At 37.2% G+C, this 18223-nt stretch overlaps 2 protein-coding genes across 5 annotated transcripts in view; one reads left to right on the top strand and one right to left on the bottom strand.

Annotated features, from left to right (window-relative positions):
- The window catches only part of LOC122419220 (vanin-like protein 2), a 20147-nt gene extending 10994 nt beyond the window's left edge, over positions 1-9153 (bottom strand). Inside the window, exon 1 of one of the 3 annotated variants that reach the window (XM_043433584.1) lies at positions 9109-9153. In XM_043433584.1, the coding sequence (XP_043289519.1) occupies positions 9109-9138 (30 nt within the window). In that variant the 5' untranslated portion in view covers positions 9139-9153. Of the gene's footprint in view, positions 1-2491; positions 2602-8874; positions 8893-9108 lie in introns of those variants that run through there. The other 2 variants (XM_043433587.1, XM_043433585.1) reach the window with 2 other exon arrangements.
- Positions 8118-18223, top strand: LOC122419218 (cytosolic 10-formyltetrahydrofolate dehydrogenase). 2 transcript variants are annotated; one of them, XM_043433580.1, is made up of 8 exons: positions 8118-8367; positions 8943-9002; positions 9610-9751; positions 9840-10074; positions 11702-12378; positions 13421-13838; positions 14962-15620; positions 16901-18223. In XM_043433580.1, exons 3-8 carry the CDS (start codon positions 9616-9618, stop codon positions 17476-17478), a joined length of 2703 nt encoding a protein of 900 aa, XP_043289515.1. In that variant the 5' UTR covers positions 8118-8367; positions 8943-9002; positions 9610-9615; the 3' UTR covers positions 17479-18223. The 2 variants fall into 2 exon arrangements, with proteins under 2 accessions (XP_043289515.1, XP_043289516.1); XM_043433581.1 differs by having other exon boundaries at positions 9559-9751.

The following is an 18223-nucleotide window of genomic DNA, read 5'->3' as shown; positions in this document are numbered from 1 at the left end:
AACATTGCTTTGGATTGGAAGAAAAAAAGAGAAAAAATTCACGTTCCGGCGCGTGTTGAAAAGAAAATTTTTCTTCAGGCGGATTGATCCATCCAGACGAGAACAAATGAAAGATAAAATTGATGAAAGAGCAAACAACATTCAAATTCAATAAAGATAAGTGTGGCCCCCCCCCCCCCCTCCCTAATAAACCCGGACGATAATTTTTCGAGTTTTTAAAAGAATTAAGCCCCGCATCTCAAGTCGCGACTGGCACATTTGATTATTCATGAAATTTGTAAGGATATTTAAAACAGTTTTTGAAGCCTATTAAAACTTCTGGAATATTTTTTGTGTCGAATCTATTCCGGGATATTACGATCTTCTCTTGGAACAACAGAAATAAATTGACGAGAATTTGCCTGTAAGCAGGCGTCGGATAAGAATCGTTGATATTCCTATTATTATTAACGCTCGCTATTCATGCTTATCACCTTGCTACGACTGAATTTAATCGGGACGTTACGAGCTACGGAAGACCGGAGACGTTTAATTTATTCATAATATATCTCATACTCGCTGAGACCTTTCAAGCGGTTCCATTCAATATCGAACCCAATACGAATCGTCGTATATTTGGCAGCGTGATGCATAAAAAGTGAATCATATGTCTACGTCATGGAGAATTATTCGGTTGAAAGAGATATGAGTACACAACAAATCGTTGCTGAGTAAGATTAACTAGAAAATATTTTGTCAATGTGTGGCTTAGGGTGATGCAAAAAAATGGATATTTTTTTTGCATCACCCTAATATTTATAACAAATCTTTTTAGACAGTGCTCAAGCCAGCTTTCGATTTTTTACTGTTTATTCTCAAAAATCGCGAAGCGAACGTTTTTCTTTTGCTCTCACAGCAGAAAGTGTTGGTACTCGATGCGGAATCATGAATGTTATAAAATTTTGTCACTCGGGAAAAAATTCGATGGCTGCTCCGCGCAATTATAATTTCTTTTTTTTCTGTATATTCGTATAGCTATCTTTGTAAAGACATAGCTTTTCAAAATTACATGTTATAAAAAATATTTTTGCGTTTTCTCAAGCGATTGATTTCACATTTCCTGTATTTTTCATACAGATAAATATTTCTATGCACGAAAAGTTACTAGGGCGTCGTACAAAAATGAAAATATGTTTTGTCGAATTGTTTTGTCGAATTAAAATTCTTTATTTCAGTCTGATAATTCACCGCAGACGACGTTAAAATTTGGGAATGAAAAATTGGAAGCAAAATCGCAAATATTTTTCATCAAACTTCCAAAATCGGTCTCATTATTTTTTGCGGAAAAAAAATTAAACTTCACAGAATCGAAATAGGGCTATTGTACAAAGTCGTCATCCTGCACAAACTCAAATAGTTTCATTGTAAACAAACAGTTTGGGACTAAAAATTTTTGCAATTTCGCATTCATTTGCTTAAGTTTATTTTCCATTAGAATTCAGTGAAAATATTTTATTCATTTTTATAAAAAATGGGAAAACTAGATTAAAATTCTTAAATTACGTTTTCTGCGGTGAAATACCAGACTTTGAAATAGAGAATTTGAATTCGATAAAATTTGGAAAAACTGTTTCTGCGAAATACTTTCACCCCTTCTTTTGGAAGCACGACAAGAATAGTTATTTGTAGCCACACGCTTTTCAATCTCATAATTTATAGCTAAACATACAGGAAAAAAGAAATAAATTATCTGAGGTAGTCTTTAAATTTCTTTGAGAGTGTCAAAATTTTATTAAACTTATAATTCCACGGAGCACCTAATCCTTTCTGCTATGAGAGCAAAAAAAAAATTTTTGTGCTTAGTGAATCGAACACTATCTAAAAAATTTTTTTTTAATCTGAAATTTGAGAAAATTACTTTTTTTTTATGTACTAACGATTTCCGTTGAAGCTCCGAGAAAAAAATATTGCTTTTTTGCATCACCGTAGCATTGCTCCAATTCAGGCACTTGTCGGTTTGTTCGATACAAAAATCTCTTGTGTTCTCACGCAATCTTATCTGCCAACCTCACTTTCTTGGAATGTAATTTCCATATCAGTAAATATAGGAAAATTTTGTACAAGTCTGTTTAAAAAAATAAACTATCGAATATCAAGGCTATATTCGAAGTATTTCGAAAAGAACTCGTATGTTTTTTTTTTGTCGCGAGATGAACAAAAAAAATATTTTCCCGGCAAGAATGTCACGTTGGACTTTGTATTTTTATTTGTGAAGCACGAAAAATATTGGTTTTTGACACGATTCTCAGGTCAATTGCATGAAAATAATCACCATCATCGATGACTCGACGAAAATGCGAGTTTTATAAACTTACTCGATAAAAATATTCGAAACGACAAAAAATTCCGTCAGCAACTCTTTCTCGTGAGGAAATATTTGCAGGCGGATATTTTATCATGAACTTTATTTCTTAAAATAGGGAAAAAAATGAAATTTCAATGTCAACCGTACCCGTTAACGTGCACGTTAAACCAACCGAGAAGAAGGATGCTCGGTCGCAGCGGTGAGCAGAGTATGAGCTCGCAACTGACAACTATCGGTAGATTTATTTTTAACCGAAGCGTTGTTGACACATCTTACAGAACCCTCGCGTATATATGCGAATCGCCTACTCGTGTGAAAAAAAATGCCTCAACATTCACTACCTACATGCACACAATTTTATCATTTTTTATTTGAAAAAATTGTTGGTGACGTCATACAAGGTTTTACTCCGAGGCGCGCACATGTGGATAAGAGTCGCACGCTCCCATCTTCGCGAGCTTGAGAAGCTTCGCTCGGTACTGCCGGATCGATAAGCGTTATTTGCATGTCTGTACACCACCGTTACGTTAACTTTTAAAATACTGTTGTACTATCAATGTATTTTTATATCTGTGTTATTGTTATCGAATTCACTTTCATTCGTCACTCCCACCGAGTCTTCTGGTGCTTAAAACCACGTCTATTGGCACTTTTTCGAGTTTATATTCTTTGATCAAGATACCGCATTAATTAATCCAACGAAAGAGATGCGCCAACGTTGTTTATCGGTTTAGATCGTTTAAAAGTTCCCAAATGCGATACTTTTTTCCCCCCACAGTTTAGAGTCTGATACTTTGAAAACCACTCAGAACAGTTACATGCCTTTGCTCTTGCACGAAGACACTGCAAAACTGGACAACTTGTATCGTCTCGAGCGACCACGTTGGACAGAATTTTTAATCAATTTCTGTCCAATCGGCCATTCGAAAAAATCGGCTGACACAGCCTTTTTTTTTCAACGGTCAAACACTGCCAAAGAATTTCGATTTCGAATTCGACTATTTAATCGATTAGAAAAAAATTACGGATTTCGAAATAGTAGGTATTATTGCTTCGCACACGTTTTCTGGAGCTGGTCTGAGGAGCTGCCGAAAAATTTGCCTATTGGGCGTGACGGTGTTTTCACTTTATTTTGAATTCCAGTCGATTAGCATTATCTCAGATCCAAAAAATTGACACGCGTCTAAGGAACGATGTGGGAGCCGGTGCAATTTGGGGAATTGCCAGAGCCCGCTCGTACTGGCCCATCGCTGTCTGTCGGATTCTCGAATGTGGGGCACGATAAATGTTGAATTTACCAACTGCGAAGGAAACATTTATAAATTGAACAGCGCAATTCAATGCCGATGAGAATTCGCATAATATCACGGCCAGTAGGAAATTTTCTCTTCGATGCTTGCCGTCTGTGAGCGCTGCCGCGTGTCTCTAGCGAAAATATAGGGCAGCATCGAAATTCGAACTTCTAATTACAGAATCGAATTCATACAATTCAATACTTGATTCGGGGAGAGTCGAGCAAAGCGGAACAGTGCTCCGAGAGAGCAGAATTTTTTGTTTTACTTTGTACCTTAGAAAGACAAAATTTTTTCAATCTTGATAAAAAAATTCTGCTCTTTTGGGGCAGCAGTGTTTCACTTCGCGCTACTCCGATGAAAAAATCGAGACTTTCAAATCCACCGTACGGTTAACAAATATTACTTGTAAAGGTACTCGCTCGAGACGAAAGGTTCAACAAATAATCAATGCTTCAAATTCGCATGGCCTTGTTCAACTGGGCTAATGGATATTCGTAATGAAGAGTTGAGAAAAAATGAGATTGCTCGAAAACTTTGGTGCCACAGTGTACACGTATATATCTCGGGAAAAGAGCGTGCCAATAAGTCGTAAAACTTGAAAGATCGTGAGCCGCGCCTGAACAAGATTGAGCTATATATTTCTTTCTTTCGAGTTGGCTGGGACGTGTGTCGGGTCATCGTACTGCAACGGGCGGATATACCTGAAACCACCAAACTCACGAATCGATCAATAAAAGGTTATTATCACTCGCATGATGTATTCTATTTTTACCTTAATAATCAATTGAGCCAGTGGGGGAGAGAGAAAGAGGAAGGAGGTCTATGGCCTATTAAGAAATTAATAAGGTGCTAGGAAGTTAGAGATTCTTTTTATAATTTGTACAAGTTCTTTTAGCATTTTATCGATATACAGGTTCAGCGAGGTCACTTGGAAATTGAATTTCCAGAAAAGCTGATTATCCCAACTAGGAGTGATTTTAAAAAGTGGACAAAATTTCGCCAATATTAAAAATGTGATGATGTCATTTCAATGAAGCCAGGTACGAGTGCCGTTTATTTTTATGTTTTTTTTTTTTTTTTTTTCAAATATTTGGAAACTAAAATTTCTGTGAGCAAAAGCTTGGGGCGCATATTTTTATTTTTCGGGATTTAATTTGAAGGCAATAGAATTTTCCTTAAAATCGCTGCATTGCACGGGCCTGTGGGGAGTTCCTTTGTCGGAATTATTTGGGAAATTGATTTATTTGAAAAAATTCATGTACGCCAAGCTGGAACTGGTTCGATAGCTTGAAATTTTTTTTTCCACATTTTTCAAATTCTCGTGCTTAACGTTATTGAAATGATTTGATTATATTTTTAATACTTTGCGTAATTTTTTCCACCTTTATAAAGTTTTTTATTTTTATAATTATCATTGTTTTTCAACTTTTAAGGTTCTTGTTACATCCTAGAAGATTTCAAAGTGGTGTAATTAGAAATAAGCTGAATTGAAAAAAAAAATTTTTTTCGTAATATTAAAAAAAATAGAAAACGAAAAGATCTCACTTTGAAAATTTCAGAGAACTTGTGGAAAATGTCAAAGTTTCTTGTGGAGAAATGGAAAAAAAAATATATAAAAAACGGCAATCATCGCTAATTTTTTGTTTTTTTTTTTTATCTAAATTCTCAAAAAAAAAAAACTTTGAGTATGGATTTTCATGACCTTTCGATATTTTTTTCTGAAAAGTACATTCGAAGACAAAACTTACGAAAAAAACTTCCTAATAAGTCAATTTCCGAAAGCGCTATGTCATTTTGAACAAAAATATTTGGGTTGGGAAAAAAAATTTGAAAAAATTCTGAAAAATTTCTTTGGTACGGTAGAAATGTGGTCGATTTGGCCTGGAATGGCCCATATATTGTTGGAGAAAATTTTTCAATCGTGAAATCGGAGTGCCTAATTTTGACAAGTACAATTTTATTAATCCTTTCAGATGTCAAAAAAAATAAAAAATTTTTTTTTCATCATTAAAAGCGGAAATCGACCAATCTCGAGTCAAGATACACGGTCGTCTTGATTTGCTTTGCCTAAATTTTTCTTTTTAATACTTTGCGTAATTTACAAAAAAAATCTGTTTGCGATTAAAATATGAATTTTCGAAATTCAGATTTTCTTCTATCCCCTTAGAATCCAACGATCCGAGCTGATTCAAGGTCAAAACATAGTTTGAAATTTTTTCGAATTTCCATCAATTTCAGATTCAGTGTGTGGATAATCATAATATATACAGTGAAATTGGATAATATATACAGTGAAAATGTGCAGCGGGTTTGAATAAAAATTTTTACGATTATATTATGTAACGTCGTATTTGGCCGCCACTCATTTTCCTCCGTTTCATTTAATCTTTACTAACTCCTAAATTACATTACCGATAAATTGACCCGTTTTTGTGGGAAATTAACTTGAAATGTTAAGTTCAAATATACACCGCGACTTACTCGATGTGAGCTTGACTTTCACTATCACTACTTTTCCTATATTTTTAATACTTTAATGGGTACAGACTCCATGCTCGATGGTCCTTAGTTCTTAACTTTTATCTTACCAGCGATAGGACTTAGCAGTCCTCTTTTATGAATAAATAAATGACCGAGTCGCTGTCATACTTGTGTAAAAAAATATTTTGAATAATAAATTTGAAATATTACTTGGGAATCGATTGTACACGATGGAGCTCATCAGAATATCTGTCACACGTTCTCACTTGGATAATTTTATAAATTTTTTATCATAAAAATGAAAAATCAGACAGTGCATGGGTTCCAAAGATTTTGAAGCTGCTATTTTGATTTCCACGTTCGAGAAATATTTTGATTTTTTTTTTGGGCCGATATCAAAGTACTCGTATGCTAAAAATGTGGATTTCTTTTCGGGGTTCCCCGAGTTCATAAATCAGGCAACAAAGATGAATAAAATGCGTTATCATCCTGCGTTGAGACTCGCGCGTATTAAAACGCTATAAACCGATTACAGAGTCGTTCCGAGGACGAGCGAAACTTCAATGATTTGTGCCGAGACGCGTGTACCTTGCGCAATCAAACCCCAAGAGATCCAACTTTATGTCGTCAGTCCCCGATTCCACCGAACCCTTTGACCCGCATTTGGATCGAACCGGTTTAAGATGACGATGTAAACACGTTATCAGTGACCTGCGACCTTGCAATGGGTGTCAATACTTTTCTTCGAACCGGTTTCATCTCGTTCCGACGACTCTTATGATTGATCTATCAACTACTAATCAATTAATTTCAGAAATCGTATATTTCTCTTGTGTCAAGCAATTTCCTGCACTAAATCAATACAAACTATGTTGGGGGCCACGACACAAATTATCACCTGAAACTGAGACATTGCAACGGTGCACTCCGATTAACGGCAAAGCGTTAGACGACTTTCAGAAAAAAAGTTTATTTTTTTTCAAGTAAGATAAAAGTGTATTTTTCTAAAAAAAAAAACGCTTATCAATTATTTTGTATAAAAAATCTAAGGAAAAATATTAATTATTCAATCTGTAAACATAAATTAACGATAATGAGTGGGGCGGAAATGTTAGAATGACCAACATTTTTGAATGTTGAAAATAAATAAAGTAGAAACTTGAAGACTCCAAGCACGCGTTTGCATCGAAAATGGAATGTAACAATCGCCCATATAGAACGACGACTAAAATATCGGTTTTCCGAAAATTCGAGTATCACTCTTTCGATTTATAAATTACTACAACCAGCAATACCATGAATATTCACAATTTCGAAAATATAATAACGAAAGTCTAAATATTACTGAGGTTGAAATACTGAAACACGAAAAAAAGTGTTGAGCTTAAATGCACGCTTATCTCACTCACTCACTCACTCAGACAGATGATCTCCAATTTGAAAGATTGCCATTTTGACTTCCGCCTTTTCCAGCCATCGCTACTCTATAAAACATCTACTCTCCATTTTGATTTAAAAAATAATATGAACTTTTGAAATTCGTATATGGTCTGTCGAAATTGCATTCGAAATGAAAACTATCGAAATATATATTTTCGAGTAAATACGAATTCGAAGAAGGTATATTCGGTTAACCACGTAATCTGTTAAATAATAGTCGATCGGAAATAAGAATGTCGGATTACTAATTTTTCTCGAAAAGTCGAAAAGTCGAAATTTCGATCGTTCTACAATTTTTGGTTATTTGACACATTGAACCCTACCTGTATTTCACCTGCCTATCATCGAAACAAGAAGTCGTAGCTCCAGTGAATTTTTAAGGTCGATATGACACGATAAGAAAAATGATATACGAAGAACCCGTGTAAGAAGAAGAAAAGAAGACGAGGAAAAATATGGAAGCGTTGATGCACGAATAGATAAGGGGTGAGTCGTTGAGGTCTTGACCCTTGGCGGAGATAGCGAGGTCTTATATAAAGTACAGTTCCCTCCCCAACGGTTCAGTAAACTTTGAGAACGAAGTGACGGTCGATAGTTCTGAGACAGTTCGAGTCGGGACTCGGCGCTGATCGCGGACATCGTTTGTTCTCTATTGGAAACGGAATATTGCTCTTTATACGCGATTCTCATTCCGATTCACGAAATTCATGTGCAGTTTGAATTTCCCCGAGTCACCCCTCCTCGTTTCCGATGCTGGCAGCTCGACGTATTTCCTCTTTGCATAAAGGAGCTTTCTCCGTCTACACCGTAAGTCACAAGTTAATAAACTCCCGATCAATAAGTAAACGAACTCATGCACTAAGATCCGCTTTTGCTTTCGTCCCCCAAAGAGTTTATATTCGCTGATTGTAAACTGATTAAAAACGCGCAAACTTTGTGGCTTTGAGACAAAAATATTTATATACTTGTCACGCAAACCGTATGTTTCGTGACTGAAATTCCAACGTCGAAACTCGAAATTTTCAAGTCTAAATACCTCACTCGAGTCGAGAGTCAAGTGCGACAAAGACACAGAGCTTTGTAAACGTATCGACGACGATTTTCCTGCTATCGTTGGAATTTTCAATCCTTCCACGCGACGAAAATAGAGATCGGATGAGAGAGTTGCTTGTACAAGTAGTGTGTACGATATTATCGTAAAACGGTGTCGGTTTCGCAGTGCTGCATTAGAGAAGCTTCACGCACTCGAACGACCCACATATAAAGACTAAATTTATTCTGGAAAGCCTTTAGCCACGAAAACACAGCACTAACCTTAGTAATTTGATAAATCAAATCCGCAGCTAGATCACACCTTTATTTCGTATCTTCTTCAATTCCAGCACATTTGAGAATCCGAGGTTTAGCACAGCACTTACGCACTTTACTATTAGCCTCAACAGGTACGTACTCAGTGGGCTTGCACGAAATTTAACAGCCTAGAAATTTCTGTCGAATAAACATCGACGGTGTTTACCTTTCGCAATAACGAGCATGTATTTTAATTACCTTCATTTTCCTCACGTAGTTGCTTAACATTGTTGCCGATTAATCTACCTTCACTCGAATTTCGATCGCTTCGAACACGATCGATGCTATTATGTTTGACGATTTTGTTTCGTTGTCACTGGCACAAAAGTGGTCAATCGCGCGGGCGTACGAACTATTTTTTCAGTTTACTGTCAATCAACTCGCGTGCGTTACCAGTTTTCCTGTTCACGTCGCACGAACATGATACGCGTGATTATCGATCGAATTTGAATTACATAAGGCACTGCTCGGTATAATACTGCTCGAGAGATGAAAAAAAAAAAAACGATCGCTCGAGTTGAGAATCGAGTAAAAATATCACATCAATGTATAAATTTGGATGACCTCGAGACGGGAGGGTCATTTATCATAAACGAATACTGATAAAATAATTGAAGTGAATTAAAAATGATTGGTAATTTATTTTAGAGAGCTCCGAATAAAGCCGACTACATTTGTCGCGAATTTATTATTCCTCAGGCGACAATGGCTCAGCTGAAAGTAGCCATTATTGGGCAGAGCAATTTTGCGGCTGAAGTTTACAAGCTTTTGCGACAAGATGGTCACAAGATAACCGGAGTTTTCACGATTCCGGACAAGGGGAATCGCGAGGATCCTCTGGGTGAGGCTCAATATGTTTTGATCTCTTAGCATGAAGTTTTTATCCACCGAAACTCACTGCTCGAATTTCTCGATCGTTTCGATCTTAGCAAGCACCGCGAAAGCCGACAACACTCCGGTTTTCAAGATCAAGGCATGGCGCAGCAAAGGAGTACCTTTGCCCGAGATATTGGCACTTTATAAAGGCATCGAAGTCGATCTCAATGTTCTCCCGTTCTGCAGTCAGTTTATACCGATGGAAGTGATTGATCATCCTCGTCATCGTAGTATTTGCTACCATCCATCGATACTGCCTCGTCATCGTGGAGCAAGCGCTATAAGCTGGTGAGCAATTTTTAGTAAACCGTGAAACATGAAAATATAACATAAAATTTTAATTATTTGTACTAATCGATTTGCCATGCAAATTTTCTTGGTACAGGCTCGGGAACGATTTTTACCATTTTTTAGATGAAAATAGGAGCACTGAAAATTTGCATTTTATTATAAAGGTTCCTGATAATTCGTTTCCATGTCGCAAGAAACTATTGTAGTTGGTATGACGATGGATATAGAGTCGTTAGGAAAAGAGAGTCGGGGAAAGGCTCGAGGTGTTCACGCGACCCACGATATATGAGAGCGCGTAGCTACGAAACTAGAATGTTGCATTTCCTGATTATCGAATGAGAGTGCTCCGATAACCGGTTTGAGCCGGTTTCCCGCACCATAGAATCATTGGACGTCGCCCCTCTCTTGTCCCTTAGCAGGCTTTTTCTCAGGAACCGCGTGACGATCATTGGAAAATGATGCATAGAATGTTAATAAAAACAAAACAATAAATCGCAATGACTATGAAATTCGCTATCTTTGCGAGTCAGCACAGCAAAATTGATGATGCAATTTCTGAATGAATTCATTTAATTCAGAAAAACATGTAGATCATTCCCGAAGGAACGTATTTTATGGGTGTCGAAATTCGATCGATTTTTACTCCCTCATTGAAAATACAATCACCACCTTAAATTTTAATGCCAGAGTTATTTATTCGAAATTGTAAATAAACTTTTTCAACTTATCTCTTGGCGAATTAAATTACGAGCCATTAATTAATCGGGAATCCATCACTTACCGAACCCCAAGTTTCATTAATCCCTGACTAAAATACCGTAGTTTTTTATGTAAAAAATCGCATTAGAGAGCGCAAAGGGAAATGGATCAAGATAAAAGTATTAATAAAAAGACAGAAATAAGCAAGTGCTGTGAGGTTACCAGTCCTCATTTTACCACAATTTTGTTCAATCTTTAACGTAACATGTCTCGAATTTTTTCCCAAATCTTCATTATATACTTCATTGTTATAGCGTACGTTTTTCGCATAAACTTCGTAAGGAGCGTTCATTCGTTACATGGAAAGATGAACGATTTTTTACGCACAGTCCTGTGTATTTTTCTTTACATTTAAACACGTTTATTTCAATAAGAAATAAGACGAATCCTTTAAAATAAGACTTTCTTATGAAAATCGGAGAGAATTAAATTTGAAAAATGCGCGGTGACGAGCTGCAGTTCATGATATTATTATGGGGAAAAAATGAATTTTTCTTCAAATTCAATAATATATTTATTTTTCCAAATAGAAGTAAATTTAACAGTGAATTTCACACGACACTGAACTTTGCAGCGTTGTTTGAGTCTAACGAAAAGAACGAAAAAAGCATTTGTAATTCACCAATTATTTTTTATTTAACGAGAAGTATCGGTGCAAGTTGGAAAATTATACGGCAGGGGAACGAAATTGAAGGGTTACTGGAATAATTGAAGAGTTTTTTTAGATCGTTTCGTTGGACTCCAACGTTGCAAACTTCACCGTCATTATTTCACGCTAAATATTACCCCTGTACAATAATAATATTTCTCGTCCCCTTCAAACGCGAGTAAATAAAAAAAATTGAGGTTCCGGTTATGTTTTTAGGACTCTTATCGAAGGTGACAAGCAAGCGGGGTTCTCGATATTCTGGGCCGACGACGGGCTCGACACGGGGCCGATACTTTTACAAAAGTCATGTCCCGTCAAGCCGAACGACACACTCGACAGTTTGTACAACAATTTTCTGTATCCCGAGGGGATAAAAGCGATGGGAGAAGCCGTGAACCTCGTGGCGAAAGGCACAGCTCCGAAAATAATTCAACCGAGTGAAGGAGCGACCTACGATCCGTTGTTAAATAAAGCGGAATTGCAACGTCTTGACGTAACGAAGAATTGCGAGGGAGTGCACAATTTCATTCGTGCCTTCGACAGTACACCGGGTGCGTGGACATTATTGAACGGCGAACAAGTTCGGCTGTTTGCTTCGAGTATATGGGACGATAAGAAACCGGAAGGTGACGCGGTCGATGTGGATGGTAGATCGGGAGTAATCCACGAGTCCGGCCTCCTCATCGAATGCGCGGATGGCAAGTTCGTCAATGTCGAAAGACTTAAGATCGGTAACCGAATGATCGCTGCCTCTAAATACGGAAAAGCAAACGAGGCTACGTCCAATATCGTCTTCACCGAGGACGAAAAAAAATCCGTCGAAATTATCAGAGACATTTGGAAAAATATCATCAACGTCGATGTCGAGGACGATACGGACTTTTTTGCGTGTGGTAAGTTTTCAATCATGCAACTCTGATTCAGCACGCTCGATCAATTTTACAAGAACGTAAGAGATCTTGTTCGATTTGTCATTTAAATTTCAATTTCGTTTTCGATGCTGCGTGGCCGACACGATCCAATTTCGAATCGGCTGCTGCTGTAATAACAATAACGTCTTAAGATTTAAGCAAGTATTTCGAATCTCTTTGCCTCTCTTTGTCTACTAATGTCAAGAGAACGAGGGTAACTTTTCGTCATTCAAGCTGACATTCAACTTCTTTTTTTTTTAAACAAAACGCTTTTCTTTTTATTTTATTGAAAACAACTCGTTCCACACTCGACTAGAAACATTCTGAAACTACACGATAATCACTAATAATCGTTTTAAGATTTTAAGCAAGTATTTCGAGTCTCTTTGCCTCTCTTTGTCAACTCGTGTCAACTATTACTTTCGCCTGTATCAGGATTCCCTCGTGGCATTTTCTCCTCCCTACGAATACCTTGGCGCGTTCCCAAATTCTCCTAGGTATTCCCCCCCGTATATCCAGCCTCGTAGAATCGTGGTCCATTTATCCCTTTGCGCCCTTGGCCCAGTTCGACCTCGGAAGACCCAGTTCCTTTGCATCGTTCGCCCTTCGCAAAACTTCAGGTCAATCAGTGAGTTTTATTACCCATTATTGTCATGTTTTCCTCTATGAAGTATTTCACGCTTTAGCGACTGCATATGAGCTTCGCTTTGCTCACGAAAATCTTTACAAGTCGGTGCTGGGCATCTTTCGATCTTTCCTTCGTGTATGTAAATGAGAAAAGGAGAAAAAGTAAAGCCACTGTTTAATGTCTTGTGACGAGAAAAGCATCGAGTCCTTGCGTCACTGCATGTAAAACGAAATGCAAATTTCTGGCACGTCGAAAGTGATAATAAAAGAAGAATGTTGCAAGATTTTTCTGATCCTAAACCTTTGATATGATAACAGGAAAAGTGATTTCTGCGAATGAAATAAGTTAATTGTTAATTTGAATAATTATTTTTCGGATATTTTTCTTGGTCAACAGGTGCTGGAAGTATGGACGTTGTCAGGATGGTTGAAGAAATCAGAGAGCTGTTGGATATAACGATGCAAAACACGGATGTTTTTATGGCCCCGAGTTTTTTGGAATTCGTCACATCGGTCATCGTAACCGGTCGCGGATCATCGGCTTCGGGAAGGGAGGCGAAGTACGAAGCTGTTGAGGTACGAACGAACAACATGGATCTACGATTCCCCAAGCAACTTTTCATCGACGGCGAATTTGTGAATGGAGAGGCGGAGCCAATAGCTTCGATCGATCCTCACGACGAACACGTGATCTGCGAGGTACAGAGCGCCTCTGCGAATGACGTAGATCGTGCTGTAAGAGCTGCCAAGAAAGCTTTCGAAGAAGGTGAATGGAGCAAAATAAGCGCCAGGGACAGGGGTGCATTGCTCTTCAAGTAAGTGAACGGAAAAAATAAACGATCTTGGCTCGTCCCAAATATTATTATTCTACACTCGATAAAATTTTTGCATCATCGCATATCGAATTATTTCCAAGTGTTTTTTTTCTATTCAACTGTATTGATGAAGCCCTCATATTGATGCAGTTTTCGTCTTTGCTACTATCGTCAATTCATTCAAAACTAGAATAAATTTAACACTTTATCGTCGAAAAAAATCGTATTTACTCGGTGATATTTTTACCATCATTTGATTCTCATATAGCGAATTCGATTGAAAACTGTCGTTCTTGCTTTTGTTAATTTTCGATCGATTCGGTTGAGAAGCGAACCGATCACACGGAGAAAACGAGGCCAAATATTTTAGAGAAAAGTACTAGGAATATAATATCTCGCGGGGACGGTATATACACGTACTGGATAGCAACATTAATTCGAAGAGCAGAAACAAGAATTGTTCTATCCACCGTAGGAAAAAGAACAATACCCATAACTTTTATATATTGTAAAGTAGATATGCTCGGAAAATCCTGAAAAAAAAAAAAAAAAAAAAAAACAATATGTATGGTAAAATGTCACACGTATTCGGTGTATATTCGTGTATTTATCATAGAATTTACTATACTGACAATGGAAATTTGTGATTTACAATACATTTGCACTTATCGGTAAGTGCTAGTCTGACACGACGAACAACATTCGAAAACAAAACGAAATATAGTTCTCGCAGGGGTGCATCACTTTTTGCTATGCACATAAAGCTGTTTAGAATTGAAGGGATGAAAAATAGGAAGATTCAAAAAATACTGTGCTGCTTGTAATCGGTGCTTATAGATACTTTGAAAACTCTTGAAAAATAATATATTCCTCAATATATAAAACGAATCCGTTTTCTCCGTAAATGTTAATTTCTTTACGAAAATATAAAAAATTGAGTTATCTGACCGAAATTCATGAAGTTTGACGTAATTGCAATGCAACGATGTTTCATTTGAAACATTCAAAAATTTCATAGTTCCAAAAGTCCAATTGGTTTGATCCTTTGAGTCTTCGAGTGAGGCAACAAAAAAATATATTTCTGATTTTTGAAAGGATCATAAACGTTTTTCGACTTTGACAGATTAGCCGATTTGATGGAAGAGCATAAAGAAGAATTGGCGACGATCGAAAGTATCGACTCGGGCGCAGTGTACACATTGGCGTTAAAAACCCACGTGGGAATGTCGATCGAAACGTGGCGGTATTTCGCTGGCTGGTGCGACAAAATTCAGGGCTCGACGATACCGATATCACACGCGAGACCGAACCGTAATTTGACGTTCACGCGAAAGGAGCCAATCGGAGTTTGCGGTCTCGTAACGCCCTGGAACTATCCGTTGATGATGTTGTCATGGAAAATGGCGGCTTGTCTAACAGCCGGAAACACAGTGGTGATGAAACCTTCCCAATGTTCGCCACTCACAGCTCTCAAGTTTGCCGAACTTACGCTCAAAGCTGGCATCCCGAAAGGAGTGATAAACATCGTACCAGGGAGTGGCTCAGTTGCCGGTATGGCAATCGTTAATCATCCTTTGATAAGAAAACTCGGATTTACCGGATCCACTGAAATCGGCCAAGTTATCATGAAGAACTGTGCCGACAGTAATCTTAAAAAAGTCTCATTGGAGCTTGGCGGTAAAAGTCCACTCGTTATCTTCGAGGATGCTGATATTCAACAAGCGGTCAGACTCGGCATGGGCGGTGTATTTTTCAACAAGGGCGAAAATTGCATTGCTGCTGGTACGTTTCTCTTTCCATCTTCGTTAGGGGGGGATTTGCTTTAAAAAGGCAAAAAAATCTATTTTTTTTTTTTGAATAGACGGAAATAACTCACCGTGACGAACTTTTCGGTATAGTTTCAAGGATATTTCAAGAGTACAAACACATTTATTTAATATCAGATGTGTACAATGTGGAGTTCGTAATTATTGTCCGCAACAAAAATTCCAAATTTTTTTCCATCTTCACATATTTTCCTTGCATATGAATCTATAAAAAGGCTGAAAAAATTACGAGATTCTTAATTTTTAGTGAGTTTGAAAAAAAACGCTTCTAAAGGAGAAGAATATATCACTTCAACGTGCTTTAAATATAGAATTTCGCAATTTTTTCGCGTTTTCATAGGTTCATATGGAAGGAAAATATACGAGAATGAAAAAAAGATTTGGAATTTTCGTTGCAGACAATAATTACGATCTCCACATTGTATACGCAGCTGGGAATCGCCGACGATCAGACTTACAGCATATAAACCATGTAAAAATTATTATTTCTCACATTCAAAAAATGTTTCTGTACTTTTGTGATAAATATTGTTATTTCTATTGGATTTCCCATCGCTGAATCCATTGGAGGAATGAGCGTAATAATGTTGCGATATTCCAAAGAAATTTATAAGGTGTAATTTGGTTGAGCAGTCTTTTTATTAAGGAGGGTGGTTACACTCGTTAAAATGATAAGAAATTGATGAAATTTGGTGATAATGTTCTTCAACATCAAGTGCGAAGACACAATTTTTTTCAAAATTTTCTTCTGCTTAGTTATCGAGTAATTACGCATTAAAGCAGATTTCTTATGTCCGGAATGTATACCTATATATATGGAAACGCTATGCTTATACACTTGAACTTTAGTGATCAATTACTCGATAACTGCTACAGAAGAAAAATCTTAAAAAATTTGTATTGTCAAATTTGGCCCTAAAGAATATGTTGACCAAATTTGATTAAATTCTAATAATTTTGAAATTTTTAATGTATTTAACATGGTTTAGCATGGCAACATTGTATCGTCGGTAACCACCCTCCTTAAGGCAAATGTGGAGATTCAATTATTCGCGATCGCAAAATTAAAAATGTTTATTAGAGCGATTTTGGTTTGGAAATTTTTGTTCATTAATAAATTTAAAAAATGTTTCAACTTGAAAAAGCTCATGCAGCAAAAATCCACGAAAAGTAAGGTGAAATTTAGTGGTGAATTGTGGAAGGAGAAGCTATGAAAAAACGCGTTTAATCTTCCAGGTCGCTTGTTCGTAGAGGAGAGTATTCACGACGAGTTCGTGAGACGAGTCGTGGAAGAAGTAAAAAAATTGAAAATCGGTAATCCACTGGACCGTAAGACCTCGCACGGGCCACAAAACCACAGAAGGCATATGGAAAAGTTGTTGGATTACGTGAGTCGTGGTGTTGAGGAAGGAGCAACATTGGTTCACGGTGGAAAGCGTTTGGGCACATCCGGTTGGTATTTTGAGCCGACGATATTTACCGACGTTAAGGACGACATGTACATCGCTAAGGAAGAATCGTTCGGTCCAATAATGATAATATCCAAGTTTAAATCGAGCAATTTCGAGTCAATGATATCACGTGCGAACAACACAGAATTTGGTTTAGCTTCTGGAATCCTCACCAAAGATATTAGCAGAGCAATGAGATTCGCTGAGAAAATCGATGCCGGCACTGTTTTCATCAACACCTATAATAAAACGGACGTCGCAGCACCTTTCGGCGGTTTCAAACAATCCGGATTTGGCAAAGACCTCGGACAGGAGGCTCTCAACGAATATCTCAAAACGAAAACTGTCACAATCGAGTACTGATTCATCGCGCGATCTGTTCATTTATTTATCAAATTTTCTTCTCATTCGAATCATTTTGTATATTCATAGTTTGCAAATCATAATTATTTTGTACTCACCAAGCACGCTCGCGGGAAACTAGCCGTTTTCAATAAGTTTATATCTCATCGGTGGTTAATTGTAACGAAAAATCTTTGAAAAAGCGTTTCTGTCACAATTTTCCGATCTAAACGTCCGTATCGCGGCTATCGAATGATTTTACGTTTTGTATGCGCGGCATAAAAATGTATCTCAATTCGTTGCAATTCCAATGGCGTATCTCCGAATATTTATATTTTTTTTACGAAAATGGATTGATTGGCCGATAAGTATTTTTTTAAACTGCTCTTGGTATAATTGAATAAATATTTTCGTAATATAACGAATAAAAGCTGGAGTGATTTTCAAACTGGTACGTTATTATACTGATTTTCCACGAACAACTCCACCAAGATTCTCGCATACGTAATCGAACAGTGTGTCGATCTCCAAGAAGATGTAGCGAAATGAAAAAACGTCTCCCACGCATGCCGAGCGTACGTAAACACATTTGCTGTTACGTATCTCTGGGCCGAGAGCTCAGAGGGCACTCGTATGAGAAGAAAAAAAATTGTGTTTCTTTTTCGCACTACTGTCGAGTTTATAGAGGATGATTCAAAAAGAGTAGTTCGCAGGGGGAGTAATTTTGAACGGTATGAAAATAAGATGACTCATTAATCGGTTTCAA

This window comes from Venturia canescens, chromosome 1, assembly GCF_019457755.1.
Source record: "Venturia canescens isolate UGA chromosome 1, ASM1945775v1, whole genome shotgun sequence".
Classification (NCBI taxonomy): domain Eukaryota; kingdom Metazoa; phylum Arthropoda; class Insecta; order Hymenoptera; family Ichneumonidae; genus Venturia; species Venturia canescens.
This window is presented reverse-complemented; position numbering and strand designations above follow the sequence as displayed.

Excerpts from the sequence above, each read along its gene's own strand:
- LOC122419218 (XM_043433580.1), top strand. The coding sequence starts at position 9,616 with ATGGCTCAGCTGAAAGTAGCCATTATTGGGCAGAGCAATTTTGCGGCT. Across the intron at positions 9,752-9,839 it reads GAATCGCGAGGATCCTCTGG|CAAGCACCGCGAAAGCCGAC; the intron begins GTGAGGCTCAAT and ends TTTCGATCTTAG. Across the intron at positions 13,839-14,961 it reads AGGGGTGCATTGCTCTTCAA|ATTAGCCGATTTGATGGAAG; the intron begins GTAAGTGAACGG and ends CGACTTTGACAG.